Source organism: Sinocyclocheilus anshuiensis, unplaced genomic scaffold (genome assembly GCF_001515605.1).
Source record: "Sinocyclocheilus anshuiensis isolate Anshui unplaced genomic scaffold, SAMN03320099.WGS_v1.1 scaffold536, whole genome shotgun sequence".
Classification (NCBI taxonomy): Eukaryota; Metazoa; Chordata; class Actinopteri; order Cypriniformes; family Cyprinidae; genus Sinocyclocheilus; species Sinocyclocheilus anshuiensis.
In genome coordinates, this window is record NW_015557179.1 from 2,890,383 (window position 1) to 2,917,114 (window position 26,732).

General features: G+C 36.3%; 1 protein-coding gene across 3 annotated transcripts in view; it reads left to right on the forward strand.

Moving 5' to 3' along the window:
- Window positions 1–1,935: 1,935 nt before the first annotated feature.
- The window catches only part of ttc7a (tetratricopeptide repeat domain 7A), a 32,976-nt gene continuing 8,179 nt past the window's right edge, over window positions 1,936–26,732 (forward strand). The window contains exons 1-19 of one of the 3 annotated variants that reach the window (XM_016473940.1): window positions 1,936–2,093; window positions 3,952–4,115; window positions 5,127–5,295; window positions 6,971–7,101; window positions 7,326–7,450; window positions 8,655–8,733; window positions 8,820–8,989; window positions 10,753–10,816; window positions 12,161–12,298; window positions 12,904–12,987; window positions 15,117–15,221; window positions 17,421–17,538; window positions 17,664–17,721; window positions 18,807–18,879; window positions 19,129–19,289; window positions 22,416–22,532; window positions 22,621–22,724; window positions 22,794–22,928; window positions 25,178–25,382. In XM_016473940.1, coding sequence (XP_016329426.1) covers window positions 1,964–2,093; window positions 3,952–4,115; window positions 5,127–5,295; window positions 6,971–7,101; window positions 7,326–7,450; window positions 8,655–8,733; window positions 8,820–8,989; window positions 10,753–10,816; window positions 12,161–12,298; window positions 12,904–12,987; window positions 15,117–15,221; window positions 17,421–17,538; window positions 17,664–17,721; window positions 18,807–18,879; window positions 19,129–19,289; window positions 22,416–22,532; window positions 22,621–22,724; window positions 22,794–22,928; window positions 25,178–25,302 — 2,250 coding nt within the window. In that variant the 5' untranslated portion in view covers window positions 1,936–1,963 and the 3' untranslated portion in view covers window positions 25,303–25,382. The other 2 variants (XM_016473941.1, XM_016473939.1) reach the window with 2 other exon arrangements.

Sequence of the window (26,732 nt, forward strand, 5' to 3'; positions counted from 1 at the left end):
ATGCACCAGATGATACGGATTTCGTTGGAACTATTATTATTTTGTTGCAAAATACAATATTCTGTTTAAAATGTAGGCCTAGGCTACATTTAAAATGTAAAATGTTCACTTAATATGACCTTTTTTTGTTGAACTGTTGTAAAAATTGTCACATTTGCCATCGTTTGGATATTCAGGGAAATTTGCATTCTTGCTCGTATTTTAAACATGAAAACAATAACTCGCACAGGGTGTCTGTATCGAAGAGAGTTTAAATCGATCTCACTCTGTGTTTGTCTCAGTGGAAGTGTCTTACATTGTTGGTTGTTCCCTGTCTTGTTATGTACATTAAGCAATAATAAAAAAAAAAAATTCGATCTCAATGTACAGTGCGTGCCAATATTTGCTCCTCATGCTGTTAAGTGAAGATCTAGGTTACTTTAAAGATACATTGAACAGCAGCGTGATTTGCTAATGCAGCATATTCAGCGGGCATCCTATCACATGCACACTGCTTGTGTGGTCAGTTTTGACCGCAAAAGATGAGGTAATTTGATTGGATGTCATGTATTTGACCGTTTAGGCCTACGGCACTACCACTTTCCTGTTTTTACATTAGAAGCGGCATTTTGCTTGTCAGAAATATATGTTCTGTTTTAATGTTAATGTTGGGGTAGAATTAAATGAATACCAAACCTCAGAATTTTTTTCGCGTACCCCCTCTGTCACCTCACGTAGCCTACGCGTACCCCAGTTTGAGAACCACTGAGCTATGCGATAGGCCTAGGCTATATGATATCACGATATAGGATATTCCTAAAATTATTTCAAATGTACTGCTTAGTGTAAAGAGAGACTGCTGAGATTTAGAATATTAAATACAATAAAAATAAAATAATATGGTCAAGATAGCCTATGTGGGAACGCTGATGAGTTTTACAAAGTTGGGTGCAACTGGGCAGGAAAACTCCACTAAATGTATAGCATTAAAGAGGAATAATGATGTTCCAACATTTATTGAATTATTAACAGGAATAATCAATATTCTTCAGTCACTGAAGTGGGCAAAGCCCTGTAATGTTTGTTTGCACATGCTCAGTGAGTTTCCCGTTGACAGTCGGCAGTCACTCCTCTGGTATCGTATCGGTGGAGCACATTAAGCAATAAAAAAAATAAAAAATTCGATCTCAATGTACAGTGCGTGCCAATATTTGCTCCTCATGCTATTAAGTGAAGATCTAGGCTACTTTAAAGATACATTGAACAGCAGCGTGATTTGCTAATGCAGCATATTCAGCGGGCATCCTATCACATGCACACTGCTTGTGTGGTCAGTTTTGACCGCAAAAGATGAGGTAATTTGATTGGATGTCATGTATTTGACCGTTTAGGCCTACGGCACTACCACTTTCCTGTTTTTACATTAGAAGCGGCATTTTGCTTGTCAGAAATATATGTTCTGTTTTAATGTTAATGTTGGGGTAGAATTAAATGAATACCAAACCTCAGAATTTTTTTCGCGTACCCCCTCTGTCACCTCACGTAGCCTACGCGTACCCCAGTTTGAGAACCACTGAGCTATGCGATAGGCCTAGGCTATATGATATCACGATATAGGATATTCCTAAAATTATTTCAAATGTACTGCTTAGTGTAAAGAGAGACTGCTGAGATTTAGAATATTAAATACAATAAAAATAAAATAATATGGTCAAGATAGCCTATGTGGGAACGCTGATGAGTTTTACAAAGTTGGGTGCAACTGGGCAGGAAAACTCCACTAAATGTATAGCATTAAAGAGGAATAATGATGTTCCAACATTTATTGAATTATTAACAGGAATAATCAATATTCTTCAGTCACTGAAGTGGGCAAAGCCCTGTAATGTTTGTTTGCACATGCTCAGTGAGTTTCCCGTTGACAGTCGGCAGTCACTCCTCTGGTATCGTATCGGTGGAGCGCGGACACAGAGACGCGGGCGGGATGTCATCGCGGCTCTCCTTCTCTCAGTACCGCTTAGAGGCGGAGGTCGAGCGCTGCCGCGCGGAGTGTCAGTGGGTTAAAATACCGTCTTTACTGGAGCAGCTCGCTGCCGCGCGCCTGCATGACGATGGTAAGTGTGCGTTCCACAATAGAACAGAATAGAGGAGAGCCAGCAGTGCTGAGTGAGAGAGAGAGAGAGTGTGTGTCTTGTTCCGCATGAACTTTGCACCTTTCTGTTAAACTCTTATGTTTACTAATGTGCGCTGATATCAGTAACAGAAACTCACATGTACTTTTTGAGACTACTGTTTTTGCGTTTGGATTTGATTTGTCAGTGCACTCAGAGAGAGAGAGAGAGAGAGAGACTGTGTATAAAGCCAGTTACTCATGTGAATCAGAGGTGTAAATGCATGCACACACCCTGTAGTTAATACAGGTAGAAAGCAATAGTGTCATCATTTACTCACCCTCACTTTAGGCTATGCATTGAATTTGATGGTGTATTTCTCCACCATTATGTTAATGTTCTTTGACCTAAGACGCACTAACAACCTTGGTGTACAGTTTAAATAAGAACGAGTTTCTTTGTACTTATACACTTGCACTTGAAAAAAACTAACAAACTCACACTTGCCATTTAATTTACTTTGTTATTATTATTATTATTATTTTGTAACTTTTTGATTCCTGTGGCATTATGGTATAGCAGAGTGCCAACCAGCTGATATACATCATACATGAACTTATTGGAAACCCTACTTTTTGCATACTGTCAGTAAGATTTATGGTTCTGAAAAAAAAAGGAATATTTTTATTCAGTAAGGATGCATGAAATTGATCAAAAGTGACGGTAAATACCTTTATAACGTTACAAAAGAGATATGTTTCAAATAAATACTATAAATGCTTTCTATTGATCAAAGAATTCAGAGGTTGTTTCCCCAGAAATAAATATTAAGCAGCACATTTCTTTTAAACATTGATAATAATAAGAAATGATCCTTGAACACCAAATAAGAATGTTATAATGATTTCTGAAGGATCACGTGGCACTGAGGACAAAATTCAGCTTTGTATCACAGGAATAAATTACATTTTAAAATATATTAAAGTAGAAAGCAATTATTTTCTAATGTAATGAGATTTCAAAATATTACTGTTTTACTGCATTTGTGATCAAATGAATGCAGCTTTGGTGAGAATAAAAGACTTATAAAATATGTATAATAAATGTAAATAAATGTTCATTTTTTTGGATGATTTAGTATTAAAACCCAGGCCTTTCACTTTCTCATTTTCACAAAGGTAAACATGGTAAAAGATAAACATGCTGCTTAAACATGTCCCGTGTTCATTGTTAAGTCAACAGCAGTAATCTAGAGGTTAACACACAGCACTCCCAGGAGGTGTGTCCACCACTGTCCAAATCAGATCTCTGACCCAGCACGTCTTGTTTCGCCATTGCAAATGCTCAGACATTAATTTCCCTGTGGGGAAACAAACTCAGTCAGTAAAAGGTTTTTTGAGCGATGTACCGAGTTACTTCATATTCAGTTAGGAAAGTGTCATACATAAACTTGACGTATGACACAAGTCTGGATTCAGTGGGGAGTGAAAAGTTGAACCAAACAGGAAACACCTCATCCACAGTGTTTATACAAAATATGCATGAAGGCAAAGTGAATATTTTCGAAGCACCTTCTTGTCGGACTGTGTATTTGAGCTGAAACAAACACACTTAACTCTCTAAACCTGGTCAGAATGCTGTTGTCGATTAATATGCAATCTAGACATGTTTATCAGCGAATGCCATTCTGTCATGATAAAGTCCACTGCTGGATGAAAAATGACGCCATGAAACACTATTTTAGACGTGATGCTGGTGAACATTTTATCCTTAAAAGAACCCAAAGATACACTACCATAATCATGGTAGTCTTTCTATCTTCTTCAACCTTTGCCCAGCTTCCGTCTCTGTTTGTCTGTAGATGATTACAGGACGCTGCTGCTGGCAGAAGCTCTGTTGGAGGAATGTCTGCTGGAGAACATGACCCTGCTGAAGAATTCTACGCCTCTGACTGAAGATTCGCAGCCCAAACTAGCCCGAGCCAAAGCTCACCTCAACAGCATACTTAGCAGAGGACTCTTGGAGGTCTGGCACAGCACCTACCTGAGTCTCTATCTTGTCAGTTAAGCATCTCTGAGAAAAAGAAGAAAGGGCTTATGGATTGCAGAAGGGATTTAGTTCAGCTTTGTGAACAACTTAAATTCCATCAGTTTTATTAAGTTAGTTAGATAACAAAAAACCAATAGGTATCTGCAAACAATGGTGCAAACAGTTTTTTTTTCCTCAAAACTTCACGTTTCTGAGCCATATTTTTTTTCTTTGTGCTTGGAAAAGTATTTATTTAGTTGCTTGTGTATTTATTAATACTGTATTGTTTGATATTTTATAATTTAAAGAAAAAAAAAGATAAAATGTATTTTTTTGTCCTTTAGAGGGATGCAAAAACCCTGTAGTGCATGCATGTCATCTATATATTTACTCTCTATTTAAATTGTCAGTAGGGTTGCACAACATGGTTTAATGCAATTCTAAAATTCCAAAGGCTGTGATTTAATGAAATAAATATATGCGCTGTGTGTTTCAGAGCGAAGTATGGCACTGTGTTCATTTATATGTGAGCAGCTTATGATCTGCTGTTTTCAGTGTCTCAGAGCGGCTCGTTTTACAGTAAATATTGCTCTACACAAACTCATCTATGTCCTTTTAATGCGCATTTGTGAAGCACCAGTTATTAAAAGAAAAGTGTTAAGGTCTCCATTTTCTGTCAAAACTAAAATTTGGTAGTTCAACATTTAAACATTTTAAATCCTTAACTGTTTTATTTTACAGTGAAATATTACTATAGTAATATTTCTTATGTTGTTTTTATTTAGTAATGTATATATTTTTATTTAATAACAATAAAAATAATAATAATATTTTATAGCCATATTTATATATAATCACACAAATTTGGCCAAATTGTACAGCCCTACAAACAAGCACAACGATCCTGGATTTTTTTTTTAATCACATTTTTAACCACAATCACAATCACAATTAAATTTTTTCCACAAATTGTGCAGCCCTAATTGTCAGTGGTTTCTTCCCCTGTAGCCGCACTACCTGAATGAAGCTCTGCTCCTGCTGGCTAAAGTGCACTATGTTCAGGGACGCTACAGGGACGCCCAGGGCATGTGTGCCAGAACAGGTGTGGACGATTTCACCCGCCATGAGCGGCCTGTCTACCAACTACGCATGCTGGCAGAGGCCTTTGTCATTAAAGGTATAAACAGTTGAGAGATCACTAACAGCTCATTAATCCTCCCTCATTATTGTATAATTAAATGATTACAAGGCAATTAACATACTGTATACAGTAATGCGTGAGGTCTAAATATTCAATTAATTATATAATTTGTTGTAGCTTCCTGCAACCGATTAGCATTGACACAACCTCTTTAAAATTTTGACAATATTAATTGTGTGAAAAAATTTGAAAGTTCACTCGGGTTTCACGAGGTGTAGTGGGTCTTAATTGGAAAAAAATCACTAAATGAATGACTTTCAGTCTATTTTGCACTTAAGTTAAAAGACGATCCTTGTACAGTATAGCCCTTATAATTGCTGTCAATTTAAATGTGTATTTATTAAGTTATTATGTAATTTTCATTGCTGCATTCCATTGAGTATTTGCCTCAGGCATGCTTTTGTTGGACTCATACCCAAGCTAAAGTGTACAGTGAAAAAAGGTCTGCATTGTAATCACAGAGAAGTCTGTGGATAGGAGTGTGTCTTTTCTTTTTTCATATCCTTGGACAGAATGTGACCACAGAAAAAAAAGGCAGTTTTACGTCATTGTCTACAGGGAAGCTTCTATATATATCTTTAGTTATCTTTAAAAAAGGGTTTTTCCAGTGCATCACTCATCCTGTATCTATCTATCTATCTATCTATCTATCTATCTATCTATCTATCTGTCTGTCTGTCTGTCTGTCTATCTTGTATAATGTTGCATTTCCTTTTCCAGATCTATTTTCTCTACTCATCAAAACCATTTTCTCTTGCATTAGGCACTTGATGAGTGTTAATTTTGGTCGCCGTGTACAACTCTTCTCTTCAGAATTGTATAGATGGGGAACTCCTTTTAACAGTTGTGATGTGGTAAAGTTGCCCTAATTGTGTAGTTCCTCATTTGTAGTTCTCCTCTGTGTACTTCCTCATATAAAGATGGAACTAGTGATTTCTGGGAAAATTCAGTGTAGGTAGAAGTCTTGGTAAATCTGAGATATCAAAGCATGTCAGCCCTAGTCAGTGGTGGTTTGCTATATTCAGAAAATGGTAACACTTTATTTTAAGGTGTCCTTGTTGCACGTTACATGTACTTACTATTATAATAACAATTAATTATGCATAATTACATGCAAGTAACCCTAAGCCAAACCCTAATCCTAACCCTATAGTAAGTACATGTAGTTAATTAATATTACTCAATACTTAAATGCATAATTACACTGTAACAAGGACACCTTAAAATAAAGTGTAACCCAGAAAATGTTTTCTAGGAGGTTCAAATATTTGTTTGTCCATGACTATTTTCTTTCTGTATCTTGCACTGCTGAAGTACTGGATGAGACCAAGACTCAAAGTTCTAGACAGACTGAATAAATGATAAAGTCATTTGTTTGTTTGATAAACAGTTACTTGCTCTCATGTTGTTGCTCAAATTGGCACATATTGATTAAGAATTGACTGTACCAAACACAGAGATCCGTTCTCGTTCAACATGTCTTATTAAGTCTAATCAGCAGTACTGTAATTGGAGATGTAACTGCATTGCTATATTCATTTAGTATGTATTGGCTCCATGCTTAAACTATATTTCATTCTCTCTTGCACAGTTATTGCCCCAAATTACTATAAAGTGAATCTTAACCTAATTGTTCTTCATAAATGTTCAGGTTTGTCTTTGGACCATCAGTCTATGTCAGGTGCTTCCCGTGTTAGACTGTCCGAGAGAGAGGAAGATTGCCTGTCCTGTTACCTCATGGCCTGTGATGCTGGCCTGTTGTACCTGCAAGAGCTTGACAAGGTCGGTGTGTGTTTTACATCTTGTCAGGAGCCGGTTCACTCAGAACATGTTTTTCTGTTTAGACATGTCTCGGCATGTCTTGCTGTGTTTTCAGCATCTTGTGCATGAGTGATTCAAATCTAAAGTGTGTGTATATATATTATGTATTATATAAAATTGGTATTTGTGTTCATCTGTGTTCATTTCCGGCCACCATTGCAATGTATATATGTCCTCTTCACTAGACTGTTTGCACGCCAAGTTCCAAAACAGCTAAAAGCAGTTCATCAGTCCCTCATTTTGACTTGGACCCAGGCTTCTTCCTGCAGGCAGCTCTTCAGAGCGCATACCTGTCACTGCTGAGGAAAGGGTGAGCGCACATGTTACTGATCTCTGACTCTTTACCCACAATTCTCTGCCCTTTATATTGAGCACTCATGCAGCCATGCACACACAGTATTCACAGCACAGCTTGACTTAATCCATTTATGGACTCCATGTGAATATATGACTGGCACTGTGTAAACACACCGCTGGTATTCTTGTGTCAACATGACCAGTGTGCTGCGTGGATGAGCCAGTCATGTCCAGCAGGTGTCAGTGGTTTAACACAAGTGATTTAACATGAGGTCTTTTTTCAGTCACTCTAAAATTAGCTTTGTTTGTAATGGAGTACTGAAACACTACAACTTTAAAATGTTAGGACTGTCAATAGATTAAATTAATAGATTTAATTGTATATGTAATATAATATATCAAACTAAATTGTTTTCAGTTCCAGAAAAAAAACAAATTAGCATGGAAATTGTGTCAGTTTGTATGTATGATATTGAATATGTGTGCACATATAGCCTATAATATATATGCGCAGTGTAGTCTATAAAAACACTGAACAGAGGTATATTTCCACATAGTGTTCTTTACTTGTCTCAGCTGCACTTCCCTCTTCTTCACAACAGTTCAGTTCTCTGAGACAGAAATCCGTGACTGTAAATGCTGTAAATACAGTTCTATATTTCTCAAACTGCATCAAAACACAGGTTAAATGCAAACAATAAATTCACAATAATGAAATATAATAACATTACCCACATTTTTGGACTTTAGCCTTTTTGAAACAAATGTGTTTTTGCAGCTAATCACTGTAATAATGACCACTTTAATAATATAGCCATTATTACAGTCTAAATAATATCTAGTATAATGTGAAAGTATTACAATTATGAGATCATAAAAAGCCATACTGTAACACCAGGGTTGCCAGGTCTGTGTTACAAAACCGGACCAATTGGTCAAAATCGCTCCAAAATGGTGTTCCAGGAGGTTAAAACCTGCACCTGCAGTCTGCAGTGAGCATGACACTGACACACCATTCCAAACTAAAGTTTGTCATAATCCATCATCCTCATCCACCCCCTCTGTTTCTTTTCTTAATAATTGACACACGCTCACTTGTACAGTAGTTGTGATATAATAATCATCATCAGTGTTTTATTGTCCACCTGTTAAGTCAATCAACATCTTATTTTTCAATCATTTTACTTCGCACAATCACTTCTGCCCATGTGTGTTAGTCACTTGGCTCAGGGGACACAACAGCTGCGGCGGGTCATGAGGGCTGTGGAGAGTCGGGGGTCTCAGAGTTTTCGTAAGGTGAGATCTGGGTAAATGAGATTTTTGATGCTCACAATCACACAGCAGGAGTCAGTGGTTGTTGTCTATTGTGTCATGTTGTTCAGACAGTAGCGTGCAGGCTTGCAGAAGTGTTGCTGGGCTCAGTGTGTGAGGACGCGTACTGGGGTTCACTGTCTCCTCCACCACCCGGCTGGCTGAAGAGAGAAGGAGCCACACACCCCAAAGACACCATCTACCCCTCATCCAGACCACCACAGCGCTACAACACTGAGGGGTCTGACTCTCTTTCCTTTCCCATTCTCTATATATTCAAACCAATTTTTCATGTAGGAAGCAATATTTAAAGCATAATCAGAAAATAAAAGCACAACAAAACGAGTAAAGTTTGATGACAAACTTTGATGTTGGCTTGATAAATTAAAATAACTTTTAAAAGCTTGATGTTTGAATGTTTTACTCTGATAAGTCATTAAAAGACAGTCCAATAAAAAACGAATTTAGACTATTAGACTTCAGACCCCATTAGACCAGCATGACTAGCTCAGCCAGGCTGGGAGACCACAGCTTAAACCAGCTAAGACCAGCCAACCACCTTAGGCTGGTTTTGGTTGTTGCTTGGCATTGTTAACATGTTTCTGGGAGTTGCTTGCATGTTCTTAATTTTTCTTAACATGCTTTAATATGTTGAGTATTGTTAACATTTTTAGCATGTTTGTAACATTTTTAACACATTGTTAGCATGCTTCTAGCGTGTTTTAACATGTTATTAACACATTTTTGCACATTGCTAGTATGGTAAACATGTTGATAGCATGTTGATTGCAAAATTTATCACATTTCTAGCATTTTTGACATGTTGCTAACATGTTTTATAATGTTGCTAACATGTCTCTAGTATATCTAGCACATTGCTAGCATGATTTAGTATGTTGCTACGATGTTTGAACATGTTGCTAGCTCTTTAGCACATTGCCAGAATGATTTAGCATGTTGCTAACATGTTTCTAACATGTTTTAGCACATTGCTAGCATGATTTAACCTGTTTGTCGGCATGTTTCTAACATGTTCTAGCAAGTTGCTAGCATGATTTAGCACATTGCTGGCATTTCTTAACATTTCTAGCATATTTCTAACATTTTTAAACATTTTGATAGTTTACCATGTTGCTAGCATGTTTTAACATGTTTCTATGTTAGTATGTTTATAGCACATTCCTAGCATGATTTAACACGTTGATAGACAGATAGGTAGACAGATAATGAAACAAATACAGGAAAACTGTAAGTCTGATCAGTCATAAAAAATGCAGCACACTGTCAGGGCATCCTGAAGAGCTGTGCCTAGTTTGGACGAGTTACTTTTAGAACTTTTGTCTCAGAAAAAATCTTAAATAGTAGATCAGTTTGCTTTATCAAACCAACATAATAAGTGTTAATTTTAGCAGTTTAATGTGCAGTAAATCTCACTGCTCTTTAAATTCTATTGTGTACATCAGTCATAGGACTGTGTTGATCGATCACTAGAATCAGAGAGCACGAACAAGAAGACAAGCAGAGGACAGCGCTGGGGTTTGTTTGCCTGCTTTAATATTCAGGACACGGCAGAATGCTGTGTTGTGAATAAAACATACTGTAACTGTACCTGTGAGTCTGCAGACGCCAAGCAGAGAAAGGAAAAATACAACAGAGATGAAAAGAGATGGAGAGACTTTTGACAATGCATCTGAAGAACAGATATGAGAACAGATGAAAGAAATATTCCAGTTTCACATTCCTGGTACAGCGTAGTAACACACTATGATGGGACTCCAGATGGTATGGAGGGAAGTAACTTAAGATATGAAAAACAAAAGGGGATGAGAGAAACAGAGACTGTAAATATCGATGAAATTGTTCAGAATACCATTAAGACATGTTAAAGTGACAACTGTGAGGATGGAAGTGAGTACAGAGAGCTCAGTTACAGACTGACATTAGAGACTGACACACACATACCTTGCTGATGTGTTTTTTCGTTTTCTTGTTGCAACCCTGCAGAGCTTTCTGTCCACAGGACGTGGTTGAAGAGGCGGTGCTGGTGCTCCTCATCACAGAATCAATGGTGAGACAGTCTTCCTCACATTCATACTTTCTTGCTTGACATGCTGTGTTGTGACGTTTTCTTTAGCTGCATATTGAGAACTATTGCATAATTATATTATAGGAAATAGCAAAACCTGACATTATTCATCAAATAATCTTCATGTTGTTTCAAACCCATTTGATGTTATTTGTTCTGTGGAACACAAGAATCTTCCTCTATTCTATACTAAGTTTAGAGTGACCTCTAAATTGTCCTTTGGAGGTGGGACTGTTATTCTAGGTGGATGAACTTGGATGCCCCAGTATGCTGAATATACTGCATTTGGCATGGAAACAGTATGACACATAAGAAATTGTCTGCTAATCATCTTATGACATACACTGCTGTTCAAAAGTTTGAGGTCAGTAAGATTTTTGTAAAGAAATTCATACTTTTATTCAGCAAGGATACATTAAATTGATCAAAGGTGATAGTAAATATATTTATAATGTTACAAAAGGTTTCTATTTCAAATAAATGCTGTTCTTTTGAACTTCATATTCATCAAAGTATTCTATATGTCAAGGTTTTCTCAAAAATATTAAGCAGCACAACTGTTTTCAACATTGATAATAACTCTGAAGACTGGAGTAATGGCTGCTGATCATTTAGAAAAATAATTTTAAATATATTAAAATTGAAAATAGTTATTTTTAATTGTAGTAATATTTCACAAAATTACGGTTTATACCGTATTTTTGATAAATGCAGCCTTGGGAGGATAAGAGCCATCTTTCAAAAACATTAATTCACAAAAAACTTGCCAACCCCAAACTTTTGAACGGTAGTGTATGTTGTTTTTCAAGATATAAAGCAAATTTTGACACACATAAAATAAAAAATAAAAACACGTAAAAAGTTTTTAATTTTTTTATTTGTTTGTCAGATGAAGCAACAGACAACACAAATGAAATGACAGAAATGATTGTTTTATGAGTTAAATGAATGGGGGGAAAAAAAACTTTTTTGTATTCCACTGTATTCCAATTTTGTATTAACTAACAACATCGTACAGGTTTGGAACAAATAAATATTTCCAGGATTTTCATTTTTGGGTGAAACTATCCCTTTAACATATGGCTTTTTAACCCTTAATGGCCCCCAACACTACACATTTTGTGTGTATTTGTCACCCACTTCAATTCCTGAACATTTTATTAATGAGCTGATGAGTTGAATCAAACATGCCAGATAAGAGAGCCATTAAAATGTGCAGCGTTGGAGGTTCTCCTGGACTAGGATTGGGAAACACAGCTTTAAAGGGGTCATATGATGCTGCTAAAAAGAACATTATTCTAACCCTCTCACTGTTGTCCCCTGCAGGCCAGTGGCGAGGCAGTGATCAGCCGCACACCGGAGCATCAGGAGGCGAGGGAGAGCAGCATGCAGGATGCCTCCTCTGTTTATGACCTGCTGAGCATCGCTATGGCCAGGAGGGGGCAGTACGCCATGCTGTCAGAGGTGAGTTGAGTCAGCACAGATCCCTATCGACCCCACGCTTTGCAAACAGGAGCAATGACCTGTATTTTATGTACTAGCTTCTTTCTCCTTCTTTGTCACAAGTCGCCTCTTTCAGTCTGTCGATCTCTCTCTCTCTCCTCTTCTCCCAGTTGTATGGGTGCTTATTTCCCCTTCGTCCTTCGTCCTGTCCTTCAGGTTGTTTCAGTAGTTGATCCGTTGCGTGATGGGGAGCGTTTACTCAGAGACGTTCTCAGGTGAATCTGAATCTAAGTTCAATGTTTTTGTTCAGTTAATATCAACTGACTCCATGACATTTCACTGGTAACCCACTGCCATTACTCAGTATTACCAACACATGCCTGCGTGTATGTCGAATGTAAATCCCTTTCTCATCAAATTTAAGCTAATTTTCTCATGCATGTGCCATGATGTGATGTGTACAGGATACACACAATCCCCTATCCGTGCTGAAAACAACAAGATCCTTCCTAGAATTATTTAGTTGCTGAGCAATGTCAACCGCATTATCATTTTCTAGGAAGGCTGATTCCCTGATTCGAAGTTTCTTTCTGACTGTGATGTGGTGTGTGATTGTTTGTCATCAGTGTTTGGAGCGGGCCATGAAGTTCTCCTATAATGAGTTTCATCTTTGGTACCAGCTTGGCTTGTCTTTAATGGCAAGTGGGAAGGTGAGATTCATGTCCTATTGTCATCATCGCTGTTCTGTTCATTTATTAGTCATTCGTTGCTATAATTGTCTATATTTTAGATTCAATTAAATAAATATGTTCTAGTAACTGAAAGAAAGAAGATACCAAAGGTTTACTCACCCTCAAGTTGTTTCAAACCTGTATGCGTTTCTTTCTTCTGTTGAACACAAAAGAAGATATTTTGAAGAATGTTGGTAACCAAACAGTTGACTGTAGCCATTGACTTCTATAGTATGGGAAAAACAATACTATGGAATGGCTACTGTTAACAACATTCTTTAAAATATTTTCTTTTGTGTTCAACAGTAGAGAGAAACTCATACAGGTTTGAAACAACTTGAGGGTGAGTAAATGATGACAAAATGTTCATTTTTGGGTGAACTATCACTAGACATGTTAAAAAAGAGGGTTAAAAGGATACACAAAAATGAACCCCACCACCCAAAAATGAAAATTCTCTCTTCGTTTACTCACCCTCATTTCATCACAGATCTGTTGCTACAGTAATCCATACAACTCCAGTGGATGAATAAAAATCTTCTGAAGCAAAACAATAGGTGTGTGCAAGAAAAATACTCTTATTTTAAACATTTTTAACTATAAATTATTGATGCACCAAATTATTATTATTTTTTTTTTAATGAAACACGTTAAAGTTTTCAATTAGCCTGAAAACAAAAATAAAGCTGCAGTAATTAAATTTGGTTAACTGGGTTTTTATGCTGTTCGAGGTGTTGTATTCTCAGGTGATATAACCCAGTGGTTCCCAACCCTGGTCCTGGAGGCACCCCAACACTGCTCATTTTGCATGTCTCCTTTCTCTGACACACCAATTTCAGGTCTTGGAGTCTCGAATGAGCTGATGACCTGAATCAGGTGTGTTTGATTAAGGAGACATGCAAAACGTGCAGTGTTGGGGTGCCGCCAGGACCAGGGTTGGGAACCACTGATATAACCCACCAGTCATAGTAAAGTTCTTCAACAACGAGCTGCCTCTCAATATTTCAGAGATTTTGAGTTTACACATCAACTTAAGCACGTTTTGAAGCATTATGTGAGTGCATTGTGAAGTTTGCGCAGGAAGTGGCACAGAAGCGCAGAAGACTGTCACTTCTCATGTGAGCTTCACAATACACTTACATTGTGCTTCATGACATGCTTACAGTACATTTATGTCAAATGTTGCATTCTCAACACTTACATGAATGTGTTTACAACATTTGACCAAAAGCAATGGTTGATAGTAAAAAAAATAATGTACTATACAGTATATAGCATATATAGTATGTTTCTTAAATGCACCTATCATTGTGTGACATCGATTCATCCGCTGGGGTTGTATGGATTACAGCCATGATGACTGTATCTGCTTTTTAGAGTGTCAACATTCTGGTACCTGTCACTTTGTGATCACACAGAGATGGGTTATTTTTCTAAAAATCTTCATTTGTGTTAATAAGAAAGAAAAAGCTATATACATCTGGGAGGACATGAGGGTAAATAAATTTGAATTAAAAAAAAAAGGGTGCACTATCCCTTTAGAACTATGTGAAACAATGCGGTGCTTGAAAGTTAGAGCGAGTTGTGTAGTAACAGACCACCAATCATAAACTGACTCATTGTCTGTCTCATTGAATATTCATGAGCTTTGTACAGATGCAGGAGCAAATCCCATTCTACATTTTCCTTCAAGTGTTTTGTCGTTGTTTTGTATTATGCCTTATGATAACATGAACAATTATTGGTGACATCTCCACACATAGACAAGCAGTTATTAAAACAGGCCGTGCTCTTGTTGTGTAATCTATTTGTCCAGTCAATGTTATTAACCTCATGAATATGCACATGAGAATGCTCATTCAGGGCTTACGGATGTACTGAATAATAATCCAAAATGACCCTGGGTTAATGATTTTTATGAGTAAAGGTTCATGCTTCTTCAGTTGTGTGTACATGAATTCAGAACACTTGCATAAAGAAATATCAAAATATCACCGTCACTATCTAGGGTAGGGTTTGTGTCACTGCTACATTTTGAAATACTATACTTTCTTACATATGTGTATATATATATATTTGAAAGCTGTAATATTAATGTTATTTTACAGAATGAGGGTGCAGTGTCAGTGCTTAAAGAGTGTGTGACAATGAGACCACAGGACCCCATCCCACCTCTGCTTGCAGCAAAAGTGTGCATCAACCAGCTGCACTGGGTGAGAGAAACACAAAAATCACATGTGCACAATATACAGAATCATTCAGCAAATCTAAAACAAAAGCAAAAAAAGTGCTGTGCAAAAAGTTTTGTTTTATAGAACAGTTAAAATCAGTTAAAGCTCCAGTTAAAGCTGAAAGAGTTCCAGCCTCTAAACGTACACAAGATTTAAAAAAATTAAAATAAATTAATACTTTATTCAGCAAGGATGCATTACATTGATCCAAAGTGACATTAAATACATTTATAATGTTACAAAATACTAAGTTTAAATAAATGCTGTTTTTTTTTCTATTCAACAAAAAATGCTAATATATATATATATATCACATTTTCCATAAAAATATTAAACAGCACAACTTTTTTCAACATTGTAAGAAATGTGAGATTAAAATCAGCATGTTAGAATGATTTCTGAAGGATCATGTGACACTGAAGACTGGAGTAATAATGCTGAAAATACAGCGTTGCATCATAGGAATAAATTACATTTTAAAATAATTAAACATTGTTCATGAAAATTTTAATATTTCACAATATAGTTGTTTTTACTGTATTTCGGGTGAGCATAAGAGACTTCTTTCCAAAACATTAAAAATCTTACTGACCCAAACTTTTGAACCGTAGTGTACATCCTAGCAAAAGGAATGCATATGTTTTAGGCTATGAATGAAATAAGCAATGTGCATTTCAGGAAAATTCATTGAAAATATTCACTTTGGCATCCATAAATCCTTAAATCCTAATCCCATAAATCCTATATAATCCTAATATTTTTTTATAATAAAACTAGCTATGTTCATAGCATTATTAATTTAGAAATGACCAGATGAAACTAGAACTGTACAAGAAACATTAAATCTGTATTTTTCAGTCTTTTTAAAATGCTCTTTGTTCAGTACATATCGCTCAGTCCTAGAAGAGCTCTGGATTCAAATCGTTAATAGGTGATCTCTGTTTTACATTAGTTACATGCCCATACTAGTTATACCAATAAGACACAATGCAATGTCACAACACTATCAATCAAATACACCCTGCAGCACTGTTGACAGAGATTACGGCACATCTGTTGGAAGTGCAGTGCTGAATACAGACAGCACACCATAAGAGGCTTATAGCACAATATCTGGCTTTAATGCCAGATAGCCATCCCACAGTCACACTTCAGACCGGCCTTTTATCATCACAGCATCAAAACAGGGTAGGGGATTTGTCCTCAAGCATTTGTCCTTGATGCTGATTCATGTCAGCATGTATAGCATTTAAATGAAGGAATATCATATAACATTTAGTCATGATTACATTCAAAATTAGTTGTTACAATTTTGCATTATATGTTTAGGCAGTTGATATAACCTAAACTGTTTTTAATTATTAAATTTTTATACACTACCGGTCAAAGGTTTGGAATAAACATGATTTTTAATATTTTTGAAAGAAGTTTCTTTTGTGTACCCAGGCTTTGTTTATTTGGTCAAAAATAAAGTAAAAACAGTAAAATTGTGAAATGTTATTCAAATTTAATATGACTGTTTTCAAGTTGCAATTTATTCTTGTGATGTATTCCTGTGAATAATGGTTCTTATTATTATCAATGTTGAAAACAATTGTTGGTGCTTAATATTTTTTTGTGGAAACTGTTTGAGCACCAAAAACTTTGGTCTTTTTTTATAATGATTTTATAATGATTTCTGAAGGATCATGTGGCACTGGAGACTGGAGTAATGATGCTGAAAATTCAGCTTTGCATCACAGGAATAAATTACATTTAAAATATTTTAAAATAATAAAAAAAGTTCTTTTAAATTCTAATAATATTTCACAATTTTAGTGTTTTACTGTATTTTTGATCAAATGAATGCAGCCTCTGCGAGCATAGTAGACTGCTTTCAAAAACATCAAATTTATCTTGTTTTCATATTCTTGCAGTTTTTATGACCTTATGTTAATTGAGCGACATTTTTAAAATCTGAAATTTTTTATTTAGCTTATGCTTGTTTCCAAAGTATAGTTTATGGTCACCGATGATACATTTAGGAACATTCCTTGTTGGGTTTGAACCCGTAACCTTGGAAGTTTCCAGGTCAGAGCTTTAACCACAACACTACTCCACCAGTATATCTCACTGTAAGTTGAGAGGCACTGATATAAATCATCCAAACATCTAATGCATGTGTAAATGTGTTTGTGTCAGCTGGAGGATGCAGTGTCCCTCTCAGCAGGTGTGGTTGCTTTAGGAGAGTGTGCTGGGGAGTCTCTTCCTCGAGCTCATCTGGCCATTGGACTGTGCCGTAGTCTGCAGGCCTCTGACGGTAAGCCCGGCCTTTAACCGTGATTATCCTTCTCTGAACCTAAAAAATGATATAGGCCCCCAGCTCTCCTCAGCTGCTCTCTGCTCCCTCATGTCTGCAGTGACTCTTTCACTGTATGTTTGCAGCTCCGCTGAAAGCTGATCGCGATGAGTTCAACAGAAGAGCGCTGCAGTCACTACGGAAGTATGCTTGATGTTTACCTGTGTACTTAACACAGATTGTGTTAAGGAGGCTTCAGCCACCCACTTTGTGTGGGAATTGTTTCAGTTTATACTATGACTTTTATTGATATTAAAACTAGCTGCAATTTTTTTTTCTCAAAAACCACAGTTAGTTTGGGGTCTGTAAGATTTGTCTAACGATTTTGAAAGAAGTCTCGTATGTTCACCAAGGCTGCATTTATTTGATTAAAAAACAGTAAAAACAGTATAATATTATTACAATTTAATAATAAAAGTTTTCTTTTATAATATATTTTAAAATGCAATTTATTCCTGTGATCGAAGCAGATTTTTCAGCATCATTACTCCAGTCTTCAGTGTCACGTGATCCTTCAGAAATCATTCTGATATGCTGATTTGCGGCTCAAGACACATTTCTTATTATCAGTGTTGAAAACAGTTGTGCTGCTTAATATTTGGAAACCACAATACATTCAGGATTCTTTGATTGATAGAAAGTTCAAAAGAACAGCATTTATTTCAAATAGAAATATGCAACAACGTAAAATACATTACTGTTGCTTTTTATCAATTTAATGCAGCCTTGCCAAATAAAAATCAATTTCTGTAAAAATATCGTAATGACCCCAAACTTTTGCACATTAGTGTATCTATATGCAATTAATTTCTTTCTTTCAAAAACTAGTGCTGTCAACAGGAAAACAATATAATCACAAATAACCTCATGATTATTGATCAGTCTGAAACTGGTGATACATACATTTTCTGAATGTCAACATAAAAATAATATTTACAATAAGCATATTTTATTAATATTAATATCTCACAGATATTTTGGTTATAGTTTGTGTTATGGAAACTTGATTCTGAATCGAATCAGTTCATTTAAACTAATGCTAATGCTTTCAAATTAAATTGTTTTTAATCACATTACTATGCAGTTTAACAATTTCTTTAAAGAAATGCAGTGTCACAATTAATTCCAGCATGTACACTTAGTGAAGAGTCAGTTGTGAGATGACTGGCAGAGGTCAGCCTGGAAACAAGGTGATGAAAACTTCACAAAGACTTGTTTTTTGACTTCAGAGCACATGCACTGGACCCTGAGGACCCTCAGATCTCCTTCTACCTCTCTCTGCAGCTCGCTCTGGTCCGACAGGTTAGCACATTAACACATCAATCTCACTGACTAGATGCAGAATCGTGTCAGGATATCAGATTTCTGTTCTTCATATCTTCCAAGAAAATACATTTACATTAATCTCTCTTCTTATTTTGCATGACTGTGGATTTTTGTAGCTTTTGTTTACACGTATGACGGTCAGGGTCATATTATTGTGTGAATACTGTAGTTCTTTATCTCATCATATTCCTATCTACTGTATGTGACCTCTTGTGTTTGTGGTAGGTGTCAGAAGCGATGGAGCCGTTGCAGTTGGCTCTGAATATTCGTGGGGATGATCTGCACTCTCTACACCTGCTGACTCTACTACTCAGTGCCCAGAAACACTACCAACACGCCCTTGATACACTTAAACTCGCCATTATCCAGCACCCGGACAACTTTAAGTATGCTTTATGTGTTTGTTCTACTTCAAAAAGGATAGTTCAACCAAAAATTTAAATTCTGTCATCATTTACTGAACCTCATGTCATTAGACGTTACTCTAAGTATAATTAACTTTGCATCTGCATGTCAACTAACTCTCATTTGAGTATTAGTATACTTTTAGGTTAGGGCTAGTAGAATAAGTTGACATGTACTTGTAAAGTTACATGTCTGTTGAGGGACCATCAAAATAAAGTGGTATCCATTCTAAACCCGAGTTTCATCATTCACAAAAACACAAAAAAAAGGTATTTTAAAGAATGCTGGGAACCAAACAGTTTTGGCTACCATTGACATCCACTGTACGGACAAAAATGCTGAGACATTTCTCAAAATATCTTCTTTCATGTTCCACAGAAAAGTTTCATTTTTGGGTGAACTATACCTTGAAGTCCCATTGTCTGAATGTCAAGTTAAATAACTTTAAATATTGAAATAGTGCTTTTTCAAAGCAGCTTTACAGTGGAATATTGCAGTATTATTGCAATATTGCAGTCTTAAATCCTATAAGATCTTTATTTAGCAGTTTGATTAAATATTATGCCTTAATATATTTGTCTGCAACCTCCAGTGAGCTGCATTAGAAGATTTAATGGGATATTTCACCCCAAAATGAAAATTCTGTCATCACTTACTCAACCTCAATTTGTTCCAAACCTGCATAAATTTCTTTCTTCTGCTGAAAACAATAGAATATATTTTGTAGAATGTTGGTAACCAAACAGTTACTGGTAGCCATTGACTTCCAGTAGTATTTTTACCTACTATGGAAGTCAGTGGCAACCAGCAACTTGAACATTCTTCAAAATATCTTCTTTTATGTTCCACACTATAAAGAAACTTGTACAGGTTTGGAACAACTTAAGGGAGAGCAAATGATGACAGAATTTTCATTTTTGGGCGATCTATCCCTCTAACTGCATTAAAAAACAAAATATCAAACCTAGTGGCATCTGAATGCAACTTCAGGACTGCATCTTTTTTTTTTTACTCAGCTGTTGTTGCAGTGATTTTAGATTTTAATGCAGTGAGTAGCTTCATCTAATCTGACATAATTTTAACATTTAAGTGTAAATGTTAATTTCATGTGGACTCTTAGAGAGTTCTAGTGCTTTTAAGTGATCTGTCCATCTCTTTCCTAATGAGGAAATGTTCCCTTGCCTTCACCTGCACCTGATCTCCAGTTGCTCCCTGACCTCCAGTCCAGTTCTCCTGGCCCAGTGTTGTTATTATTAACTAAAATTAAAACAAATGCAAATTGTTCTTGTTATTTGAAATAAAGCTGAAATAAAATAGAATATAAATATTAGATGAGACGTTTACAAAAATTAAACAAAAAAGTGTTTATACTGAAAGAAAATAAGGTGAAGTACAAAAATTACTAAAAAGAAATACAAATAAATTAAATTAAATACACAAATATATATATATATAAAAAAACTGATAAAAATGACAAAAGCACATACAATTACTACAATTAAAAATATAATTCAAAATATTAATAAATACTATAAGATTGTATTACTAATACTAAAATAACACTGTCACTGTCCTGTATAGGGTATTGACCATTATGTCTGTACACCAATTTTAGCTTTAGTCCTCCTAGGTTAAACTGGAGCGTATCCCAGTGAATTCAGATTTATATATGCACTTCACCACCACGCTACAATGACCCGTCGCAGCAGGATGATCTGCCAGTCTCTCTGGATCTCTTTCTCACTGGAGTGAATGTTCTGCTGCCCTGTTTACACACACACTCTTAATTGCACACACCCACACACACACACCTTCACATTCATCTCGCTTCACCCCTCCACCCTTCAGCACACACAGACGTCCACCCACTCACAGTTCAGGGGAAGAATGTCCTCAGACAGCTGCAGAATTGCTAGATTCTGTTAGAAGCAGCTGAAGCATTGGGCACTGATGATGGAGAACTAGGGTTGATAGTGATAGTAGTGTGACCCAAGAAGTTCTGTAATACCCACAGAAAACTATCAGTTAGCATTATCTCAGTGGCAGTTGCTCGTGATCTGGATGCTGCTGTCTTTGCTTCATGGGTACTCAGTTCAGGAAATGTTTATTGATAGCGACTGAGGTGTAACTGTCTGAATGACGACTCTGAAACAGGGAAATGATGGCCTAGGTTAATTGGCTGATGGCAGCATATTTGCTTGTTCTAGGCTAGTGCATCTCAAAGTTCTGATGTCAATGGCAGTAGATATAGACACACACACACACACACACACACACACACACACACACAAATATATATATATATATTTCTAATTATTAATTCATGTAATCATGAATCATGTAAGAAGTAAAACATAACATACATTGTATATAACATACAACATTTTTAAATTGCAAAATGTACAATTTACTCTCTTATTGCAAGTCTAAAATCTTTAATCAAATTATAATATCACATTCCACCTCTAAAATTAGAATTTTTCCAACTCTCTTGCTCCATTCTAGCCCTCAATTCCTTGATTTTTCTTGAGTACATAAGTGAAATGACTTTAACTTAACGTCATCTGCACAATCTTCTGAATAGTTGATATATTGCCCAGCCCTAATATGTTTAATCTAATATATATTATATATACGCCACCATTCAGAACACTGGGAACAGTACATTTTTTAAAATGTTTTTGAATAGTCTCTAATGCTTATCAAGGCTGCATTTATTTGATTAAAAATACAGTAAAGTTGAAAAATAATATTACAATAATTTTGAATGTTTAATTAATAAAATGAATATGTTTTAAAATGTAATTTATTCTTGTGATGCAAAGCTGAATTTTCAGCATCATTACTCCAGTCTTCAGTGTCACACGATTCTTCATAAATCTTTCTAACATACTGCTCATGAAACATTTCTAATTATTATCAATGTTGAAAACAATTGTGCTGCTTAATATTTTTAGAAAGTTCAAAAGATATATATAATCCTGTATTATCAGGTTTGATAAACAATTTTGATAAATGGTTTTGTGAGATCCAGGACTTTCTCATTCTGTCTCTTTTTTGGTGCATTTTGCACTTTAGTTTATTCCTCGTTATTGTGTGTGTTTTAGCCTTCTGTTTACCAAAGTGAAGCTGGAGGAGGTTTTGTTCGGACCCGCTGCAGCTTTACAGACCTGTACAGAAATGCTGCAGTGGTGGCAGAGTCGCTATGATTTTACCCGTCTCAGGTAATGTGCTGCATGTGTGAGTGAGTGAGTGCCTCAGGTGTGTCTGTGTTGTATGTTGTGATTTAATGCATTCTGCTCTCTGTTCCAGTGAGGAGGATGACACTAGCAGCATACCTCCTGATCCAGGCCCGCTGAGCAGGAAACCCAGTGGCCTCCATCTCACGCTCCCAGACTTCCAGGAGACAGAGACCGGTGTGTATCATGAGTGTGTGTGATTGCGTGTGTGTTTATGTGACTGAGACGTGTGTCATGTTGTATCAGGGTCTCAGAGTGCCCCGTCTCTAGCTGTGTCCCGGCTGGAGCAGGCCATGTCAGAGGTGTCGGCCCTCAGCTCCGCCCACAGGCACGGCCCCGCCTACATTTGGACCACCCTGGAACGCATCTGGCTGCAAGCAGGTATGTCGTAAGTGTAGTAGTTACACTTCCTTTTGTAATATATCATTACCTATTATTTCTGTAACTTTTATTAACATTAACCAGAAATAAATTACAGGTTTAAAATATTTTTGTAATATTTTAGAAGGGCATAAATAGCTGTTTGCTGACATTATTTTCCTGTAAGACGTGCTCAAACGTTTTTTTTTTTTTTACTTGAGGTCAGTCATTATTTAATGTTGACCTTAATACATTTGGGAAGTCCTTGACGTATTATGACATTATTTGGTTATGTTATTTTTGTGTTATTTATATGCTGCTCTGCATGAAATGCGTTTCCCAGGGATCTTACACTGGGTGTTTGTGCCCTCTTGTTCCCATTCCCAGCATTCCTCTGGCATGGGTTAATTTCCTGTCTAAAATGGGACACATCCTGATTCTGTACAAATGAGGGAATGTGAGAGCACTAGCAGAGCGGCCCATTGACATAAAGAATGGGCGTGATGTCATGCTGATGGTTCAAAATGAACGCAGTCCATCATGCAGCAAACATCAGCGGCCATTTGTAATGTGTCAGTGTTATTATGTGTCAAAATAGCATAATATTAAATATTTTAATATGCATTATATATTTATTATATATATATATATATATATATATATAAAATATGTAAATTTATATTTATAATGTTCTACATATTGCAGTTGACTACACTTAAATGTTAATAAATTGAATATGTATGAAAAGTGAATTTTACAAAAACTTTGACAAAATCCTGTAATGTCAACGTTTTGGTAATGCATGAATAAAAGTCCCAGCAGCAATATTTCCCTTAAAAGATTGTGTCTAAAATGTAGACTAAGGATTCATCTGGAACGCTTATAAATTCACATATAAATGGTTTGAGTCAGGACAGGAACTGATTATCTGTACTTGCCAGAGCTGCTTACCATATTCAAATCTCAATGTAATGCATCCAGCGCTTATGCACCAAATCTCATGCTGATGGTTCAAAATGAACGCAGTCCATCATGCAGCAAACATCAGCGGCCATTTGTAATGTGTCAGTGTTATTATGTGTCAAAATAGCATAATATTAAATATTTTAATATGCATTATATATTTATTATATATATATATATATATATATATATAAAATGTGGAATTAATGTTTTTTAATTAAAATTATTATTTTTTTTATTTCATTGTTGTCATGACACTCAGCATATGTTGTCTTTGAAGAATCTACACAACACAAAACTGTGCAGCTATAGATGGTTAAATATAAGAAAGGCCATCACAGCTTACTATGCAAATTATTATTATTATAAGACGACCAGTATGCAAATATTACAATAACGCCATCATTGTCAGTAACATTTTGAATGTTAAACGTTTCAACAAAATCAGTGGGAAATTTGCAAACTCTCAATCCTAAATTTCCCAAAAGTGTAAAATACATAAATACACATTTGCTAAATTTTGGTGAAATTTTACAGGCAAGAAAGGTTCATTATCTATTGGCAATAGTGTAGCAATGTATGAAATCAATAGTGTTATGTATGAGATCACAGTCACTTTCAAACCAGTGTATTACTGATATACTATTATAGTATTTAATAATATTTAGAATTTTCAGTTTTCATTTTAATTATTTTTTTAAAATTCAAATCGCATTGATTCCTATTCCTTTTATCTCCAAAACAAAGTATGGACAGAGTCTGTATGTTAAGCAGTTCAGTCTGAATTCATTTAGATAAGTGTGAAGAAAAGTTTCAATACATTGCCGTCTTTGAAACACTATAATGAACATGTGCGCCATTTCCATAGGTTTGTAACAACCTTCTTTTTTTGGTGTAGTTGCTGCCTAAATTGTCCTACCAGTGATTCTGTGTAAACAAACACAAACACTCAACAGACACAGTTGATTTGCTGTGGTGAGTCCTAAATGCCAGAGTAGAGCTGCAGATGCTTACACAGCGCTCCACACATGGCCTTATTTAGACATGATCATGAAAATCCCTCTATGAGCATGTGTGTGAGATTTTGGGTGGAGGGAGGAGGTCAGCATATAACTGCAATCGCAAATATGCTGCCAAAGCTGCATTCTAAATCATCTGGACAGAAGAAAATGCTACATGCGTTCGATTCTCCTGGTTGAAGCAAAGCTGGTCTGAAATGATGGAGCATGTTGGTATTCAGTGCTTTACTCTGAGCGAGTATTGATGCTGTGGCAGCAGATACGTCTTTGAGAGTGTTGATGTTCCAGATGGCTGTGTCATGGCTGTGAAGTCAGAGATGTTTCATAAAGATGAATCATCATGCGCACTCAATGATATCAATAAGAGAATCTCACAATATGACAAAGCAGTCACTGAAAGAGGAGAGTTGTAACTGTAATAATGTAATTTTTCGTACAATTATGGGTTATTGCTGATCTCATAATATTCTTGTATGTTTTGTGATGTGGTGCCGAGCAGGAGAGTTGTTCATGGCTGACGGGCGGATGAAGGAAGCTCAGTTCTGTGTGCAGGAGGCAGGAACTATCTTCCCCGCCTCACACTCAGTGCTGCTGCTCAAGGGCTGCGTGGCCGAGCTCAGGGGCAACGACGCGGAGGCCAAGAGCCTGTATGATGAAGCTCTCGCCATCAACCCCAGAGGACATCACATACTGCTGCACCTGGTGAGTGACAAACGCTGTACACACACACACACACTCACACTCACACACACTCACACTCACACACACACACACACACACACATTGTGTGAGTCATGATTGATTGTGATGATTGAGTCATTGCATATGCAACTTACTGTATATACAGTACAGTACATACATCTTTACAACCCACAGTGATGTGTGCTAACATTAGCTCTGCCTCCACTCTCTGCTCTCATTGTGACTGCATAATGTCGGGCCCTTCATTACTCATCTTCACTGGAGTAAACGGAGTGAAGCTAGGCCATTTTCTCCCTATATCTGGCCAATCAGAGCACACATCCTCGCTATTTTTGGACAAAACACGTACAATATAAATTCCCTGAGCTGATGAGAACTAATTCTGAGCTAGCTGGTGATTCCCTGCATAGTTCACACACACACACACACACACACACACACACAGACATACAGCTGGTCTTTATCAGAGCATCACAGCACTGTGAAGCACTGATTTCTCAGGATTAAGCAGCTATGATTGAACCGATGTGGAGTTTTGAGGTTTTCATCAGCTGGATCCAATGAGGAGAGGTTAAGCATTTCTGTTCTTCATGACACCTGTGACTAGAGCAGCAGCACTCTCATTACTTCTGTCCTTCCTCTGAGACATTTTATTTCAGAGCCTGTCTGCTCACCCAAAAATGGAAAATTACGATACAGTTTATTCTTATGTCTTTCCAAAACCAGGTAAATCTCATGAAAAAATTTCCAAGTCACAGAAGTTCACTATAAAGTTGTGACGTAACTGAAGTAGAGACAGAACTTTACTTCCATATTGTGATGTATATTATTATTATTATTATTGAAAAGATTATTAAAAAAGAAAAACATGTAGGGCAGGACTTGATTAAATCCATCGGTTGTTGATTGGATGGAAGCAGATCTGAATGTGAGCTTACAGTCGATTGTTTAAGTGAACAAAATGATTGGAGAAATACAGTATCAGTCATTTCAATGGATTGAAATATGATATTTTGATTAAACATTACAAGATCAAAAAAAAAAAAAGACAACTATGAATAATTTATAATAAAACAAAATAGCATGCATTTAGAAAATGCCATTTCATGCAGACTTTACAATAGAAAAAATAAAAATACAT